This window comes from Ursus arctos, unplaced genomic scaffold (genome assembly GCF_023065955.2).
Source record: "Ursus arctos isolate Adak ecotype North America unplaced genomic scaffold, UrsArc2.0 scaffold_13, whole genome shotgun sequence".
Taxonomy (NCBI): Eukaryota; Metazoa; Chordata; class Mammalia; order Carnivora; family Ursidae; genus Ursus; species Ursus arctos.
Window position 1 is genome coordinate 30,308,208 of NW_026622797.1, and position 19,427 is coordinate 30,327,634.

Below are 19,427 nucleotides of genomic sequence, written 5' to 3' on the forward strand. Positions count from 1 at the left end.
ACTTTCCTCTTTAGATTATTTTCTGTACCTTTTGTCCTCTCCATTTCCTCCCACGAATGTCAGAGTCACTGGCCTATTAGTCTTCTAGAATGTAAAGCTATTTCCCAACAGGATAAGAAATTAGAGATAACAACTCTGCTAAAAACCAAAGATTAAATTCAGGGGCTTAACACAACATGATGAGAACATAGATTCTGGAGTCAGAAATCCTGGGTAAATTCCTTTTTTGCTGGGTAACGGCCACCTGGCCTTGAGCCAGCCTTTTAACCTCTTTAAACCTCTGGTTCGTCATCTATAACATATGGACTCATTTTTATTCACCAGGTATTTATGTAATGCTTTCTGTGTGCAAGCACTTGATAGACCTGAGGATATTAAGATGAGCAAGACAGATATAGTCATTGTCTTCACAGAACGTAATACTAGTGGGAAAATGGCATTGAACAGAAAACTAAGAGAATCACTAGTTAATTTTAGTTGTGACAAATGTCGTAGAAGGAAAAGTACCATGGACAATTAAAGAATACAACTGGAAGACTTAAACCTAGTCCTAAGTGGGGAGTAAGGATATTAATAATAATAGTAATAATAATAATAATAATAATTTCTTCATAGGGTTTTTGGGAAGGTTGATTTATAAATATGAAGAGTTTGCACTATGCCTCACACATAGAAAGCCTTCAATAAATGTTAACTTTTATTATTATTATTGTTAATAAAAGTTACATAACTTTTTATTTTAATTATCAGACCTCTACCACCAGGTTTTACTCACATAAACACTGGCTCCATTGCAAGCAGCACCTGATTCAACTCCTTTATTTCTTTAGTCCTTCTCATAGGCCAGATGTCCTGTCCCTTCCTACCACCTGGACTGGTTCTATCACTTTCTTCATTCTAATCAAAGTGATGCATGGACATAACTACGAAGACAAATAACACTGAAAGCTTGTAAAACACTAGTTCCTTCCATAATCCACCCAATCCCTCTTTCTGAAGGCAAAACCTTTTGAATCTTTTAGCTGTTTCTTCTGAAATTTACTCATCTGACACCATCTACCTGGAGCTAATGCAGAGTCCACAGATTAAGGGCTCAGTCCCACAAGACTGGTCCCCTACTCACTTGAGACTCCAATCGCAAGTCTAGGTTGTCACCTGTGCTTGTGACTTGATTGACTGTAAATCAGGGATTCCCATCACCCCTCGGATTTTGCTAGTTTTCAGGAATGGCTCATCGAACCCAGGAAAGTGCCTTATATACTGCTAAAAATTTATTGCAGAGTATATTTTAAAAGAATATAAATGAACAACCAGAGGAAGAGATACAGAGGGCAAGATCCGGAAGTATTTCAAGCACAGGAGTTTCTGTCCTCATGGAGTTTGGTGTGAGCCACCTTCCTGGCTTGTAGATATGGCATTCTTGTTTGCCAACCTGAAATCTCTCTGAACCCCATACTTTCGGGATTTTTATGGAGGCTTAATTTCATGGACACGATTGATTAAATCATTGACCATTGGTGATTGATTTAACCTCCAATTCCTCTCCCCTCCAGAGATAAGGGTGGGGATGGTGAGGCTTAAAGTTCCAACTCTAACCAGATGGTAACCAGTTCCACCCTGTGGTTATTTAAGGATTTCCAAAAATCTCATCATCAACACGTACTCAGGTGTGGTTGAAAGAGGCTCGTTGTAAGTAACAAGAGCCCCTCCTTTCACGTTTCGCCTCTTATCACTAAGGAAATTCCAAGGATTTTAGGGCCTTCTATGTCAGGAACTAAAAAAAGACCAAATATATATTTCTTCCTATAAGTCACAACACCACACACCTCCTTTGTTGTTGTAAGTTCCGGAAAGAGAGTGAGTGGGTGATAAAATATTCTCAACTTACAGGATTGAAAATACCTTTCCTTTCAAATTTGATGGAGTATTTCCCTAGGTATGGAATTCAAGGTCATTGCATTGCTACTGAGAATTCTTGGGTTATTTTGGTTCCTGATCCTTTGTAGGTGTATCCCTCTTCCTTCCCTTTTCTTAGAAACCTTTTAGAATCTCCTCCCCTCCACTTCTTCTCCTTCTGGAACTCCTATTATTGGCGTCATGTGTCTTTTGAATTGGTCTTCTAATTTTTAAATATTTTCTTTGCTATTTCTTTTCATTTTTTCCATTGACTTTCTGAGAGTTTTTCTTCTTGATCTTCCAAGGCTTGCCTTGCATTGAGTCTTTTATTTTTGCTGACATGTTCTTACTTTTCAAGAACTGTTTTTTTGCTTTGAGTCTTTTTTTTTTTTTCCCTTACTGATGTTGTTTTGTGGATACAGTATTTTATTTCTCTGAGGCTATTAAGGAAACTTTTTTCCTTGGAGCTTCTTATTCTTAAATGGTCTCTTTTTTACTCAAGTTTCCTTTATATCTACTAGTTTTGCTCTCTCTCATGTTAGAAGCTTTCCTCATATATATGGGAACCCTTTAACATTACCAAAAACTGACTGAAAACCTGAGCATAAGAGTGACACTTGACAATTTTAAGCTTCACAGTAGGGTAATCTAGCCGGGCCTTTTGTTAGTGGAATCCCTGAGTTAAGTATATTTGGAGACTTCCTCTTGGGATGGGTCAGATTTCCCAGGTTTTAAAATTCTTCTAATTCCCTTCCTGAATAAGTTGCCTTATTTAGCAAATTAAAATACAAAATGTTCTAATAAATTCAAAGTTTGGATAAACAACAAATATTTTTTAAAATAAAAGTATGTCCCATGCAATGTTTGAGACATACTTATGCTTAAAAACTATTTTTGACATTTCTAGTTTATCTAAACTTCAGATAACAGGACTCCTTTCCTGTGTTTATCTGGCAATCTTATTTCTGCAAGATAAATTATTTGCTGGCAGCATTTAGAGAGCCAGGTGGGAGCAATGACCTTGTTGGATGTGACCTTGGTGGAAGGAGATGGTCATAACATTTAGTAGGTTTCATTCATGTAATCCCTTTCAACTAAGTTTTTCAAAACCTCCACTAAACATCATCTGCTTTACTCTCTCTGGAAATAAATGCCCCATCTTTTATGGGAATAAGAGAAGGACAGTTGCCCGTCCATGGTGGGGGACTCAGTATCTGAGGCATCCTTAACGACTTCCCAACAATTTTCTTTAAATTGAGCCACTACTTTACCAGCTCCTGAGGTACCTAGCGCTCCAGTGATGGAATCTTCCGAGTATTCTGCAGTGTAGATAGGGTTGATTCTTGGCTCTGCCATTGCCGGTTTAGGACTTGGCTTTCTTTAGGTCTGCTACGTCATTTGCCACTTTTGCATCAACCACCCCAGCTTCCAACGTTATACCATGGTCTCTCCTCCCATTCTATCTGTGTGGGTTTATGTCTTAAAAAAACTAATGTTGGTTTCAGTAAGATGTCAAGGTAATAAAATAGAAACATGTATTCATTCTACCTTTACCTAAAAACTAATTATATCCCATCTTAACACACTTGCTCTAAAGCACTTACTCTCTAACTTCAAAAGTAGAAGCAGAGAGACCAGTTAGAGGCTATTACTTTAGTCAGGTAAAGGTGGCTTGAAATAAGGCTTGGAAGAGGCACTACAGGTAGAATTAAATAAATATGGGTCTTCCTTGGGGGACTTTGCATCTGCATAATGAGATGACTCATATACTTAGATTTTACATTCAAATAATTACGTAGTAGTATAGTGTAGTAGAGCTTACCTGTGCAGTATAGTGAGAACTATTTCAGTTCTTGCTCAGATGTAAAGTATGTGACTTTTCCAATTCACAAGGATTGCCTCTAGGTCAACTCAAGGGTTCGTTACAACTTTAAAGTTCTTTTGTTGTGTGAAATAGGCAAAAATGTAGAGATTAAACTCGTGTCTAAATTTAACGTATTTTAAAAAATAGAGCACGTGATGATTAAAAGCATTGCTAGCTTGAGAACAATGAGGGTGTAGTTCATGGCTGTTGACCAAGGGTCTGATTGTTTCTTTCAGAGATTTAATCTGTTTGACTGTGAACTGCAGAAAGCACTGGGGCCTGAAGTCCCTTATTTTTATGACTAGTTGAATTAGCGATCTATCAATGAACTGGATTCGTCTGATGAAAAAAATAATATTTTATCAAACCAAGGGGCATAGGCATTGCACGGGCACTATTTCTAGGTCAGCAGGGTGTACCAGTCGGCTTTCTGAGGACTTACTGGCTTGCACCTGCTTTCCTAGATTTGTACCCTGCTGAGGTGTAAAACCGCAAACTTAAACACTTGTGGTGATGCAGTTGAAACGGCTTCTACCAGGTTTGAAATGTTTTCCCTCAGCGGCACTTTTGGAACCCAGTATGTCTTCCCTGAGGTGTTGCTAAGTGAAAGTCAGCTTGCACCTGGAGAATTTCAGGTAAGGACCTTTGCTTAATATTGACAATTCATTTCATGTAAGAGAAAGTGCTTTTTGAGTACAAAACCTACTCAAGTGCTTAAAAATATCACAAAAGTCTCCATGTGGAAAGAATAAAATTGGTCTTGGGGAATCACGAAGGACACTGAGCAGGTTGAATTTCTTGTCTGGAAATTCTTAGTATAATAATTAGTGTATCCTTGAATAAATAAATATAGTGGAGACTTTTGGGAGGAGGCTGGACTGTTTTGACTCTGTTGAGTAGGAAGACTGGAGAAGGGTTTCAGGACTGGTCCCACCAGAGGGAACCCCTTCACATCATGGGCAGTGATAACTTAGCGAAGTTAGACAGAATTCCTCTCATTGTGTGGGTGAAGAGCCAGTGGCTGAAATAGGTAAGAAAGCAAACACTTTTTATTTTTTTTAAGTCCAGAAATATTTCCTTCCTGCCTAAACTCTCTGCCCAGCCATATTCTTCCCCTGACTTACCTGTGGGTTTTGCTCTTAGTCCCCCTTTCCTGTAGGAACAGCTGCTGTGGGGCACTAGGGACAGTGAGCAGGTTGGGAGGCTATAGTGAGTGAGTGACAGGGCTGCCAGAGGCCCAGCTCGAAACCCCTCAGTCAATCCTTTCTGTCCACTTGGAGGAGCCTGTTACGTCTGAGAGGACTAGATTTCTCCTAGGTACTCCCAAACCCATTGCTTTATGCTTATTGACTCATGGAATACTTACTCAGATAAGTAAACTCTTAAGATATTGATTATAGCCATTTCAATAATAAATGAGTCAGTGCCAATTTTTCTTATACTCTGTACCATTTCAAAATTTCTTTTAGAAGAGAAGTTAGCCATTATTTTTATTTATTTATTTTTCATCCCGTTGTACTGCATTTTAGAAGCTGTTGTGGGGTTGTCTAACTTACAGGGAGACCCAATCAACTTCTCTGTGTTTTAATTAGGTGTCAAGTGATGGACGCTTGTTCAACGTGAAGCCGCCATCTGGACCTCTCTTGACCGTGACTCTCTTTGGGAGAATGTATGAGAAGGACCAGATATTAAAGGCTTCATCAGACCCCCGGGCAAAAACACTAGGAGTAATGCTCTTAGTCATAATACCAATTATGTGCTCATTAAGTTGGTAGAATATTTCCATTTGCTCTCTTATTTTGTGTGGTTAAGAAAATGATGGATGAGAAAAGAAGGATACAGATCCTAACAGTGGTCATGGTCTCTTGTACAAGTGAATACAAGTATATATACATATATAGTTCACTGTTTTTACACTTACACTTACACACACACACACACACACACACACCCCAGATAATAGAAGCCAGATAAACAGTGACACAATTTTGAAGGGTAAAATCTATAAAATGAGGGTAACAGTTTTACCCACATTTTAGGGGTTTTTTTGGTGAGAATTAAATAATTGAATGCATTTAAAGTCCTTAGACAAGTTTCTGGATCATGGAAAGTACTGTATATGTGTTAGCTATTAACAACTGTGTATGACTATCACAGTACAACCATGTGTGATATATTTCTTGCTAAAATTACATCACCTCTGATTGTCTAAAGTGTAAACGTCTTCTACCGGCTCAGCCGCCCTGCGTATTTCAGTTAGAGGGCACGTATTGCGTGGTGCACTGGGTGTTACACGCAACTAATGAATCATCAAACTTTACATCAAAAACCAGGGATATACTGTATGGTGACTAACATAATATAATAAAAAAAATTATTAAGAAAAAAAAAGAAAATCAGTGAACTCAACATTAGCTAATTGGTTTGGGTTTGACACCTAGAAGTGACATATTCTAGAAGGCAGCAGGGCTTACACCTAGGAACCTATTAGATGGCCTCCACTTTTCTGAGTGTTTTTCAGTGCCTCCTTAGTGTTTTACCTATCTTGTCAGCCTGTAAGCATATTAATAGGGTGGTTCTACACCAAACATTTCACCACATCTGGACTGTCATCTGTTTTTGCGTGGCCTGTGAGCTAAGAAAGGTTTTTATGTTTCTAAGTGTTTGAAAAACAAAGAAGAATCAAAAGAAGAATATTATGTGACATGTGAAAATGTTCTGAAATGGAAATTTCAGTCTCCATGCCTAAAGTTTTACTGAACACAGCCACATTGGTTTAAATATTGTCGGTGGCTGTTTTTATGCTATGGTGGCAAAGTTGAGTAGTTATGACACAGACCCTATGGCCAGAAAAGCTGCAAATATTTACTGCCTGGCCCTTTACAGAAAGTTTGACTCCTGCCCTGAAGTATTAAATAACAATGCATTTTAGTATTGAAAACATTCAAAACAACTCAGTGGGCAAATTGCCTGTAAGTGTCTTTCTTGTAATTCTTTCATAAAAAGAGAAATAAAATGTCTTTATTTTGTACGATATACCATCACACACACACACAAGATTACCCTGATTAACTTACAACCAAATGTGTTATGTAAACTAATATCCTAAATAAGTGAAGCTAATTTTTATGAACATTGTTGATATTTATTCACTATAAGACACACACCACAAAGTCTTTTTTTTTTTTTTTGCATTTGGGATGTACTAAAATTCCTGAGATAAAGCATATTCGTTTTTATTTTCAAATTTCTCCTGGAAATCAACTAAGAACTACTCATCTGAACATACTATCTGATATTTCCCCCTGTGACAAACTCAATAGCTTGTCGTAGAATGATTTTTTCTTAATGTCAAACATTACAAGTAGTGAATTTTTTAAAAAATGATATTTACTACATCTATAGCCAGCTCTGATTACTTTTTCACTATGGATTTCTTTAACACATATGTATTTCATGGTAGCTTTGATATGCTTTTAACTGTGATTTTTATTTCCTCTGCATAAAACATTTGTGGTGCTCTTCTAATACAAACAAACTAATTCCAAAAAAGATCAATGCTCAAATATGTTTTCCGTAATCTTTTTATACCTTGATGAATTTGAGTGGTCCAGAGTAAAATTTTTGACACCCCCTCATTTAAAGATATGATTTGTTATCAACCTCATGATGACGTAAAACACACAGACATACACTGTCTCTTACTGTGGTAACCCTCTTCCAAGATGGTGCCCAATGATCCCCACCTCCAGGCTCCATGGAGAAATTCTCCATGATTGCTTTGTTGCTATCGATTCTTGTATTCTTTCTTTCCTTTTTTATTTATTTATTTTTTAGAAAGAGAGACAGAGACAGAGTCAGTACATGAGTTGAGGGGAGGGGCAGAGGGGGAAGGAGAGAGAGAGAGAATCTTAAGGAGGCTCCATGCCCAGCACAGAACCCAACACAGGCTCAATCTACGACCCTGAGATCATGACCTGAGCTGAAATCAAGAGTTGGATGCTTAACTGCCTGAGCCACCCAGGCGCCCGTGATTCTTATATTATTTCTTACATAGTTTCTGAGCCTCGACACTTACAATAAATCTGAATCCATTGTCACTTTTACTGTAACATATATCTCTTCTGCTTAAGTGTTCTAATGATTTTACTTATTTGTTCTTTTAGTTTTTTATCTAAACAATGTATTTCAGGTCTCATAGACTGAATTGTTTCTCCTCTCAAATTCATATATTAAAGTTTGAACTTCATACCTCAGAATGTGACTGTATTTAAAAACAGGGTCTAAAGAGGTAAAATGATGGCATTAGGATGGACCCTGAACCAATATGACTGGTATTCTTGTAAGAAGAAGGGATTAGGACATAGACATGCACAGAGTGGAGACTGTGAAGACACAAAGGAAGATGGCCATCTGTAAGCCAAGGAGAGAGGCCCTCAGAAGAAATCAACCCTGCCGATACTTTGTATTTCTAGCCTCCAGAATCTTGAGAAAATAAATTTTTGTTGTTTAAGCTAATCCATGGTACGTTATTATGGCAGCCCTAGCAAACTAATTCAGATTCCAATCCCCTCTCTTCTCCATTTCCACCATAAGTTGAAGTGTTCTGAATATCGAGAGGAGTATGGAAAAAATAACTAGAAAGTCATTACCAATATCAAAAGCTGGTTCTGAAACCTATCACTTGGCTCTTGTATTGAAAATGAATCCCACATTCCACACATTCCTCTGATTCTCTATTCTAGATGTCTCAGGCATAGTCAGAATACATTACCTTAATTTTAGTTTTTGAAAACACAGAGTCCTAGATGGGGAAAATATTTTATATTCACTAGTAATACATAGGTAGCATGCTTTCATGTATAATAGGTTTAGCATTTTAAGTACAGACAGTGCAAAAACAAATTTCTTTCACCGTGCTATATTTCTTCCCATACCTATGAGACAGGATAGGCTAGCTTATGGTGCAGTAGCAAATGAAACCAAAAAATCTCCTGACTTCATAAGACAAAGTTGTTTATTCAAAGTTGCTCTTGCTTATTCAAAGTCTACTCTAGGGCAGCCTCCATGTCAAAGCTCAGAACCTTAGGCCTTTTCATTGTGTTGTTTCCTTATCAACCAGTTCTCCCATCGTTTCTGGAGCATGAATAAAAGAATATGGAGAAATTGCACACTGCCTTTTAGATGCTTTCTTCCTTAGTGATACCTGTCATCTCCACTCATATTTTACTGGCCGAAGCAAGTCATATGCTATGCCAAATTTAGATGCATAGGGAATATAATTTCCCTGTGTGTCCAGGAAAGGGAAGAGATTCATAAATATTTGTTAGCACCAGTAACGTCTATCACTGAATGTAAGTTCCTCAAAGGCGTGCATCTTGCATTCTTTTTCTACTTTGACATACAGAAATCACTCAATAAATGATTAATGTCTGCCATGAGTCACCAGGGCTGCTAGTTACCATTCCTTTATTCTCCAGCCTATAGTGATTATACCCCTTGCCTCCTACCCCATTTCTTTGTTGTCAGCCCCTTGTACCTGCCAACTGCAAGCCAATACCACCAGTTTCTTCAAACTTTTCTTGACCTTTCCATTAAAGAAGGAAACTTTACCTTTATCTTCTTACCCAGAGTATGTAAAGGCATCATTAATGTCTTATGTGTAGTGTTTTTATAGTTTACAAAACATTTAACATACTTTTTCTTTTATTTCACAAAGTAGGTATATTTTCCCCCATTTTTACCTTAGAGAACAAAATATTATTTTCTAATCTCCTAATTTATGTGTATCAGATCCTCAAACCAGAATCTTTTAATTTCTGTCCAGTGCTTTCACTAGTATTTTAGGTTACAAGTGGTTTCTCACACAACCACACTAGACTGTGGCTTTCTGAGAGACTCAGTGTTAACCTTATTGGCTGAAATGCTGGACGCTGATTATTTACTCTGATTTTTAAAGCCAGATTTTAATTGCATCCTTACCTTTATAGGAAAGATATGCCACATTCCTCATACTCTTATAGTTTTAATAGTCACAGACTTTGATAGAATGCAGGATGAGGGCTAAGGTGAAAGTACACGATTAATATTAAAGGATATATACATCCTGGATCAAAGATTGAACTTAGTTGGTCATACCTGTTGACGTGGCATGGAGAATAGAAATTTGCCTTGAGAAACGGAGAAGATTGTCAACATTAAGAGTGGGAATTTTTCAGTCTTGGGAGGTAAGTTTAGAAGTATCAATGAATATGTTAACAGAAGGGTGAGCTCTCTTACTCTTTTTATTTTGAAATCAGTTCCATATGGTGGTCTAGCCACAGAAATACAAGAGCTCTTATCAGTGTTAATAGTTATTTAGCTATCAATACCTTCTAGAAACTTTGAACTCCTGCCAAGGCAAATAAGGCCCACCTGTCAGCATGGTGGTAGATTACCTAATAAAAAGTTAATGTTTGGGCAATGTGCTTTGTAGACATGTTGACTGGATAAACTTTGAATTGAGTTATGAAAATATTAGTATCCCAAAATACTCTTTTAACAGATTATGATGTTGATTTAACTGAAATTCATTATGAACCAGCTGATTTTTTTTCTTTCCGTCTGTGATAAAATATCATCTTGCTCTATCAAAGACAATTACTGAGAGCTTATTTGCTGTCACAATCTGAGTAAAAATTGATTGAAAAGCCTGCCATTGTGTGTACCTAGTTCTAGGAAAGTTGTTGTTGTAGAGATGGATTATAAAAGCATTATAGCAAGAAAATAAAATCAGATAACCTGACATTATTCCTTAAGTGCATATATAGTTTAATTTTAATTGAAATAAAGATGTGAAAGTTATCTTCAGAGATTGTTGATAAAAATATACTTTAATGATGATACTGATTAAGACAATTACAAATACTATTTTGAAAATGTTCTTTTTAAGAAAGATTTTATTTATTTATTTATTTGAAAAGAGAGAGAGAGAGAGAGTGAACACTGAGCAGTGGGGATGGGCAGAGGGAGAGGGAAAAGCAGACTCCCTGCTAAGCAGGGAGCCTGATGAGGGACTGATCCCAGGACCCTGGGATCATGACCTGAGCCAAAGGCAGACTCTTAGGTAACTGAGCCACCCAGGCACCACCTCCCTTTTTTTGAAAATATTCTGAAATTACTATTTAGTATGTTATAATGTCATCTTGCTTAGCTTATAATTAAGAAGATTCTCCTGTCCACCTATCCATAGATGAATGTTAGGTGAAATTTTCATTAATTTGGTAATTACCTCAGTTTTCCCTCTCCACCTATTTGGAGGGTATTGGGAATAAACTGGAGATTTTATGTGATGCCTTTCACCCACTGATGGGTCCAAGTTCAATAAGTTATTCCTCCTCCCCTTTCTCTCTTCTCTCCTTCTTTCTTTTCTCCTCCCCCTCTTCTTCCTCTTTCACCACTGCTCTTTCCCCCCCTCTTCCTCCTTATTATTTCTCTTTATTACTACTGACATTAACCAAGCTTTGGCAGCCCACATGAACAATATGTTCAGGTTCTGTCTTCAAGAGTTCCTAAAATGTGAGAGATGGTTCTCAGCAGCACACTGTGGGAAATTCACTATTGTAAACTGTTGCCCTACTTTATCCCTCTTCTCCCCTCCCATGGGGAAACCATACAAACAAAAAGGATAAGAGAGTTGAAGTTACTTCATACTGGGTCACACTTCATTCTGCGGCCCTGGGGAGTAGAGATCCAGTATAAAAATCCAAAGGCTGCCCTCTATAGGTCCAAGTGGATATAATATCTGGGTCAGAGATTCAAGTTCAATGAGAAATTAACATTCAAGGTGAATGTTTTAGGATAGGTTCAAAAAAGAGAGAATATCCTTCCTGAAATGTATAAGCTGAATTCCCCTATATTTCATTCTTCTGTTTGTGGTAGCAAAAGAGTAGATATACAGACAATCCTCTAAATCTCCTCCCTGTAATAGTCATGAAAATATTCAGGGTTGGTGGCATCAGGATGATTTTATTTATCAGTCAACCTATTTTCTGAAAGAAGTTTTAAGAGATTTATGAGACCTGCTAGCATTTGGTCTGTTCTCAGGGCTTTGAACTGAACATAATTTTTGAAGTATCACTTTGGTTTTTAGCTTCCATACTATTATTAGTTTCCATAACTATTATTCACTAGGTTTCTAAATTCCAGGGGCTGTGCTAGGCTCCGAAGATATAAGTGCTTCAGATATGCTGAGATACTTAGCTATAACTGGCCCCAGACACAATTCAGCACTAATGTAGAGATCTGCATGAAGATTTCTATACTCCCTTGACCCGCTTCTAGATTCCATGCCTGAGGATGGCTGCATGTCTTTTTCTAGGCTAGTGAAAGGCATCGTTGTCATATCCTGTACTTATACACCGTCTGCTAATACAGTCAAGAGATTAACAAATTATACAAAGTTACCTTGTTTGGAGGAGAGAGGGTTCTATTCCCTGTCTGGTTCTCTGTAAGCTCTACAACTCTGTTGTCTCAATGCCACCGGAAGTGATCAGGCTCTGGGAAATTGAACCACTTTAACTAAACTCACCAAAGACAATTTATTTATTTATTTTTTTTTATTTTTTTTAAAGATTTTATTTATTTGTTAGAGAGAGAGAGACAGCCAGCGAGAGAGGGAACACAAGCAGGGGGAGTGGGAGAGGAAGAAGCAGGCTCATAGCTGAGGAGCCTGATGTGGGGTTCGATCCCAGAACGCCGGGATCACACCCTGAGCTGAAGGCAGACGCTTAATGACTGAGCCACCCAGGAGTCCCACCAAAGACAATTTATAAATCAGAGTGTTTCTAGTTGTCTGCATAATGAGAGAAATAAAATGGTAGCAGAGAGAAATGGAACTTCAGAGTTAGACCTGCCCTTGATTCCCAGCTTTGCCACTTGCTGTTGTGAGACCAAATTCCTTAGCCACCTTGAGAATCAGTCTTTTTAAAGGTGACAGGATAGAACAGAGTCTGGCATACAGGAGGCACTCCATAAGTGATTGATTGCTTATTCCTAAGCCAGTTGGATACTCATATCAGAACAGCAGCATCTTTCACAATACAAAGCCTTCTTGGGAAACCTGAATACAGTTGACCTCTGAAAAACACGGGTTTGAATTGTGTGAGTCCATTTACACTCGTATTTTTTTTGGATAAATACACTGCAGAACTATAAATGTATTTCCTTTATGATTTTCATAATAACATTTTCTTTTCTCTTGTTTACGTTACTGTAAGAACACAATATATAATACATGTAATATGCAAAATATGTGTTAACTGTTATCAATAAGACTTCCAGTCAAACAGTAGGCTATTAGTGGTTGAGTTTCTGAAGAGTCAAAAGTTATACACAGATTTTCAACCATATGGGGGGTCAGCAGTTGACATTACAGTAGAATCTTGTAATACATATAGATCTGCTTGCTAAAAATCATTTAAAAATGGTAGTACAGGCGCTTGAATGGCTCAGTTGGTTGAGTGGCTGAATCCTGGTTTTCTGCTAAGGTCATGATCTCATGGGTTGTGGAATGGAGACTGCACTGGGCTCCGCACTCAGCGGGAAGTCTGCTTGGGGATTCTCTCCCTCTGCCCCTCCCCCCACATGCGTGCACACACACGCTGTCTGTCTCTCTCTAAAATGAATAAAATAAGTCTTTAAAAAAAAAATGGTAGTAGGGGCGCCTGAGTGGCTCAGTTGTTAAGTGTCTGCCTTTGGCTCAGGTCATGATCCCAGGGTCCTAGGATCGAGCCCTGCATGGGGCTCCCTGCTCAGCAGGAAGCCTGGTTCTCCCTCTCCCACTGCCCCTGCTAATGTTTCGTCTCTTGCTGTGTCTCCCTTTGTCAAATAAATAAAAATCTTAAAAAAAAAAAAAAGATAGTAAAGGCCATTTATCTTCTTGTGGAATACTTTTCAGGAGGCCATGATAGTTTGCTGAATCAGTTTTCTTCACAATAGAATGGTGCTGCCCAACTGACCATATGCATCGCCCATGTCATGAAAGGCTTAGTCCTAGACAATGCCAGGGCTATACTGTGATTTCAGGGGCTTGAAACCACATAGTTTAAACCAAGACCTTTGTCCCATCTGCTCAAAATTCCTTAAGTTGAGACGTTCGTTTATGCGTTGAAGACCTGGTTTGCCTGTGTCCTTTTAATGGCAAGTATTTCTGGGCATGGTCATATTTGCTTTGCTGTTGAAAACTTGGCTCATGGATGACCACTCGCTGAAAAGATGAGCTCTACGATGGAAAGAAGTGGGAGGGCATCTGAAAATAACGAAAGGTGGAAAGACCTCAGATAAAATCTGCTACATTTACTATAAAAAATTGAGGGATGGTTAGGAAATGAGAAGCCCCCCCAACCCCCCATCCAAGATTTCTCCTTAAGTTGAAGACATTTCTGGAATCTGGAATAGTTTCCAAGTAATAACCAGTTATGCCTATGGTAACCTTACAAAGAGATTTATATATACGATTTCCTGCTGTGACAACATTGCTTTCTCTTTATATCAGTAGGCAACAACCCCAAATGTAAAATTCAAATGGAATTGTAAGGACTGTCCCTTTCCTTATTTTTGTCTCAATCAACTGATTTTTTTCCCCGCTGCAAGTGATATTTCTATCCTAATTATCTTCTGTATGTGTAGTAGAATGGAAAGAAGGATCTTACCAGTAAAATGGTTTTGAATCCCCATCATTTTGCTTTGATCGGTGATATGAAACCCCATAGTTATCTCTTCTATAATCTATATCAGGGGTAAGTAAACTCTTTCTTGCAGATAGAGTTTTATTGGACATAGCCACACCCCTTCATTTATGTATCTTCTATGACTACTTTCATGTTACAATGGCAGAACTGAATAGTTGCCACAGCCCTGTGGCCCTCAAAGCTTAATTAAGGTATTTACTACCTAGCACTTTACAGAAACAATTTGTTGACTCCTCACTTATATGGTAAGGAAAACCTCTATGAATCTAAAAGTAGAAACTTTACTCCTTGCTTATGCATTTCATGACTCACCACCTTTTCTAAGAATTTGATTCATTTATGGTGCTAGCTGATTATAGTATTCATCTTTTTCCATTATATTCGAGAAGAGTATTTGTGCCAAATACATTCTGCCTCAATAGATCTGCTTTCAGTACATTTTTAATAGTTCAGAGCATTTAGATTTATCTGCTTTGATACTCTGATTCCCTCTATGAGCACTGTCCCCAAATCAATCCTGAACCCTTCTTTCCACCTTAATATACTAGGTTACCCAGAAGCTCTGTTTCCATAAGCTAACTTGTATTAAATGTCTATTAATGTTAGTGGGTATAATCTTTTGAGAACTTTACTTCATTCATTGTTTACATTAAAAGCACTGTGGGAAATGTAAGATAAAGGATACAGTCCCAATCAATTATTATAATAAAGTACAACAGAAGATATAATATTTGCATTTCAAAAGAAAGCTTCCAGAGAGAACACTTCAATCCAAAGAAGCTACTGTAAAGAGGTGATTTCAGGTACACCTGCTCATTACTCGAAAGATGGCTTAGGGCAGATCTATTAGGTTTATGGGGCATTCAAATAGTATCTCATCATTCTATCTAATTGCTTAGTGTTCATGTGATGTGTATTCATGTGATGTGTAGAGGCCCGAGAACTGTAGAATATCTAGCCTGAAAACTAAAGAGTATTGACCACACTTGCAATAGGAGAAAGATAGTCTGAAAAGACTCACTGAAGCATGATTTTTGCAAAGTGAGCCATAGATGGAGAAGCTGATGAACAAGAGTAGCAAGACAAACCAACGGGTTTGATGGCAGTTCAGGATTAGAATGTAAACTCTTTTACCTGGAGGATAGGAACTCAGTCTTGTTCATTATATTATAAACACTGAGTTCTGTATCTGCCATGTAGGCAGGTGTAGTGTCTCCCGTGGCCTGTCTCCATGGCTTACAGTAGACTGCCTTCTTGCTGTGTCCTCACAAAGTCTCGCACATTGCTGGTGTCTGTGGGTCCAAATTCCTCTTCTTACAAAGACACTAGTTAGATCACATTGGGGCCCACCCTATCAGCCTCACTGTAATCTTGGACTTCCAGCTCCAAAATGATGAGGACACAAATGTCTGTTGTTAGAACTCAGAACTCAGCCTGTGGCATGTGTTACGGCAGCCCTCGCAAACTAATCCCACTGAAAAGAGGAGAAAGAACAAGGTGCGAGAGTTCCTCTTATTTTTAATGCTCATCACCTCCCATATTTCTGACCCCATCACGACCTGAGCCTGTGTCCTGTCAAATTCCTCCCTCTTGATGTTTACTCTTTCTTTTTCTCTGTTCTGTCCTGGTGGCTGAAAAATCCTTTCACACTTATTGTAGTCAAACTAAACCAATGCTGCTGCTGGGGAAATATAGCTAAAAACTTCTCTTAACCCAGAAAATCACACTACAAAAATAGAAGAGAAAGAAAACAATTTTGTTACTGAATAAGCATTGAACCAGAATGTGATGCACCCATTTCCCCATTCCATTGTGACAGCCAATTTAATGTGGCAACTTGACTAGGCCATGAGGTGCCCAGATATTTAGTAAAACATTATTTTGGGTGTTTCTGTAAGCATATTTCTGGATAAGATTAACACTGAAATTGATAGACTGAGTAAAGCAGATTACCCTCTCTAATGTGGATGGGCCCCATCCAATCTGTTGAGGGACTGAACAGAATAAAAAGTCTGACCCTCCCCGAGGAAGAGAAGATTCTTTCTGCCTGATTGCCTTTGAATCAGGTCATTGGCTTTTTTCTGCCTTGGACTCAGAAACATTGGCTTTTTCTGGATCTTGAGCCTGCTATCCTTTAGATTGAAACCACCCTATTGACTCTCCTGGGGCTCCAACTGGCTGGATCCTCCTGCAGATTCTGAGCCTGGTCAGCCTTCATAATTGCGTGACCCAATTTCCTATAATAAGTCTCTTTCCATGTATATATGTAACCTATTGATTGGTTCTGTTTCTCTGGAGAACACGGACTAATACATGCATGTTCTCAAGATAAACAATCACTAGTCCTCAAGTAAAAGCACTGACAGCATTGTTTGTCCCGCATAGTTCATCCTGAATTCACTTGGTAGTTGGGGTGACCATCTGTGTTGGCTAATTGTCTTTAACCAAAGGAAAAATAAACTCTTTATGACAAGAGGTAGTCTTGCACGTTGGGAGTGACATGTTCGCTGAGGTTAGACTTATCCCACAGAAACTGGGAGGTAAAGGACATTCTCTTCCTTAATGATTACATTTCAAAGAGACGGCTCTCAGGTCCTTGAGCAAGACATTCCTGGGTCATAAAGTTGGCAAGAGGACCATGAAGCTTTTAAAAATATTTACATACATTTCAAAGAGACAGGGAAAAAACTTACAAGTCTTCTGAAGTAAATGCTTTAAGAAAAGGGAGCAGGCTGTGGGGCAGGGGGAATCTCTTCTGTTATTTTCAACAAGGGGAATTAAGCATCTGATTTTAAATTTATATTTGCCCTTCTCTGAACCTCCCATTCCTTCAAAATAATATTCCATTTTCACCTTTGTTTCACTGTCACATGTCTCAAAAAATTAATTTATCTGGCTACCTCTATTTTCTCACTACACACTATCTTCCTAATCTCATGAATCTAGGTTTTCTCTGACCCTTCCCTATGGCTCATAATACCACACTGACATTGCTCCAAAATTACTAATGACACTTTCTTTACCCTGTGATCTTATTCTCAGTCCATGTCCTTACTTTGTTGCTTTGTAGTTTTTTTTTTTATTATGTTATGTTAGTCACCATACAGTACTTCATTAGTTTTTGATGTAGTGTTTCATGATTCATTGTTTGCATATAACACCCAGTGCTCATTGCAATACTTGCCCTCCTTAATACCTATCACTGGGCTAACCCATCCACCCACCCCCTTCTCTCTGAAACCCTCAGTTTGTTTCCCGGAGTCCATATTCTCTCATGGTTCCCCCTCTTCATTTTTCCCTTCCTTCTCCTAATGTCTTCCATGCTATTCTTTATGTTCCACATATAAGTGAAACCATATGATAATTGTCTTTCTCTGCTTGACTTATTTCACTTAGCATAATATCCTCCAGTTCCATCTATGTCAATGCAAATGGTGGGTATTCATCCTTTCTGATGGCTGAGTAATATTCCATTGTATATATGGACCTCATCTTCTTTATCTATTCGTCTGTTGAAGGGCATTTCAGCTCCTTCCAGTTTGGCTATTGTGAACATTGCTGCTATGAACATTGGGGTGCATGTGCCCCTTCTTTTCACTACATCTGTATCTTTGGGGTAAATACCCAGTAGTACAATTGCTGGGTCATAGGGTAGCTCTATTTTTAACTTTTTGAGGAATTTCCACACTGTTTTCCAAAGTGGCTGTACGAACTTGCATTCCCACCAACAGTTAAGAGGGTTCCCTTTTCTCCACATCCTCTCCAACATTTGTTGTTCCCTGCCTTGTTAATTTTTGCCATTCCAACTGGTGTAGGGTGGTTTCTCAACGAGGTTTTGATTTGAATTTCCCTGATGGCTAATGATGTTGAACATTTTTTCATGTGTCTGTTAGCCATTCATATATCTTCTTTGGAGAAGTGTCTGTTCATGTCTTCTGCCCATTTTTTGACTTGATTATTTGTTTTTTGAGTATTGAGTTTGAGAAGTTCTTTATAGATCTTGGATACCAGCCCTTTATCTGTAATGTCATTTACAAATACCTTCTCCCATTCCGTGGGCTGCCTCTTTGTTTTGTTGACTGTTTCCTTGGCTGTGCAGAAGTTTTTTATCTTGATGACGTCCCAAAGTTCACTTTTGTGCTTTGTAGTATTTTATACTATGACTCCATCTTAAACATTCTTTTTCCTCCCCTTGGCTGTATTGGCCTATTTTTTCTTCTCCATAAGTTGAAGTATCTTTCACACAGTTCCATCCTCCCTCTCTTTCCTTCTCTGGGTTTTTTTTTAACCCTCTACCACAGACAGCTTCAACTGTTACCACAAGAATGGTGCCTTCCAAATCATACCACAGGTTCTGACTCTTCTTGTGGTACAGACATAAATATTCAGCTAATCTGCTAGAAATCTCAGGCAGTCAATTGTCCAGTCATTATTGAGCACATACTGTGTGGCAGGTCCTGGGAACACGACAGTGAACAAAGCCTATACGGTCTCTGCTTTCATCGGGCTCACGATCACTATAGGAGTGTCCCACTCAAACCCCAGGTCAACAGGCAAACTGGACGCATATCCAGGGACATGGATCATGCCATCATTAAGAATCATTCAATGATGGAACTGATAAACAACCAACCCTTCATTTTGTAATTGGGAAGCTCATGTTCCTGGAAGTTTGGCAACATGCCCATGAATAGAGTGCTCAGTAAAACTGGGAGGTGGATAATCGTCCTTTTATTTCTAGTCCTAGCCTATACCCATTCTTTCAGGCAGCGTCCCTTTTCTCCTGAAGTCCCCCTTTTCCCAAAGAATGCCGTTTGAAGTTTTTTTTTTTTTCTTGCAAATTAGTTAGGAGAGCCTTAATACTCATAATGACTGAGAGTATCAATTAACCCAGGGTGTCTCCATCTTACCATTGTCATTTTGGCCTGGATAATTGT

At 38.4% G+C, this 19,427-nt stretch overlaps 1 protein-coding gene across 11 annotated transcripts in view; it reads left to right on the forward strand.

The window, feature by feature from the left end:
- Positions 1-8,278, forward strand: part of VNN1 (vanin 1) — a 50,314-nt gene extending 42,036 nt beyond the window's left edge. For all 11 annotated transcript variants that reach the window (XM_044386342.3, XM_057311037.1, XM_057311038.1 and 8 more), the window contains 2 exons: positions 4,225-4,395; positions 5,353-8,278. In XM_044386342.3, the coding sequence (XP_044242277.2) occupies positions 4,225-4,395; positions 5,353-5,535 (354 nt within the window). In that variant the 3' untranslated portion in view covers positions 5,536-8,278. The remainder of the gene's footprint in view (positions 1-4,224; positions 4,396-5,352) is intronic.
- Positions 8,279-19,427: the final 11,149 nt, after the last annotated feature.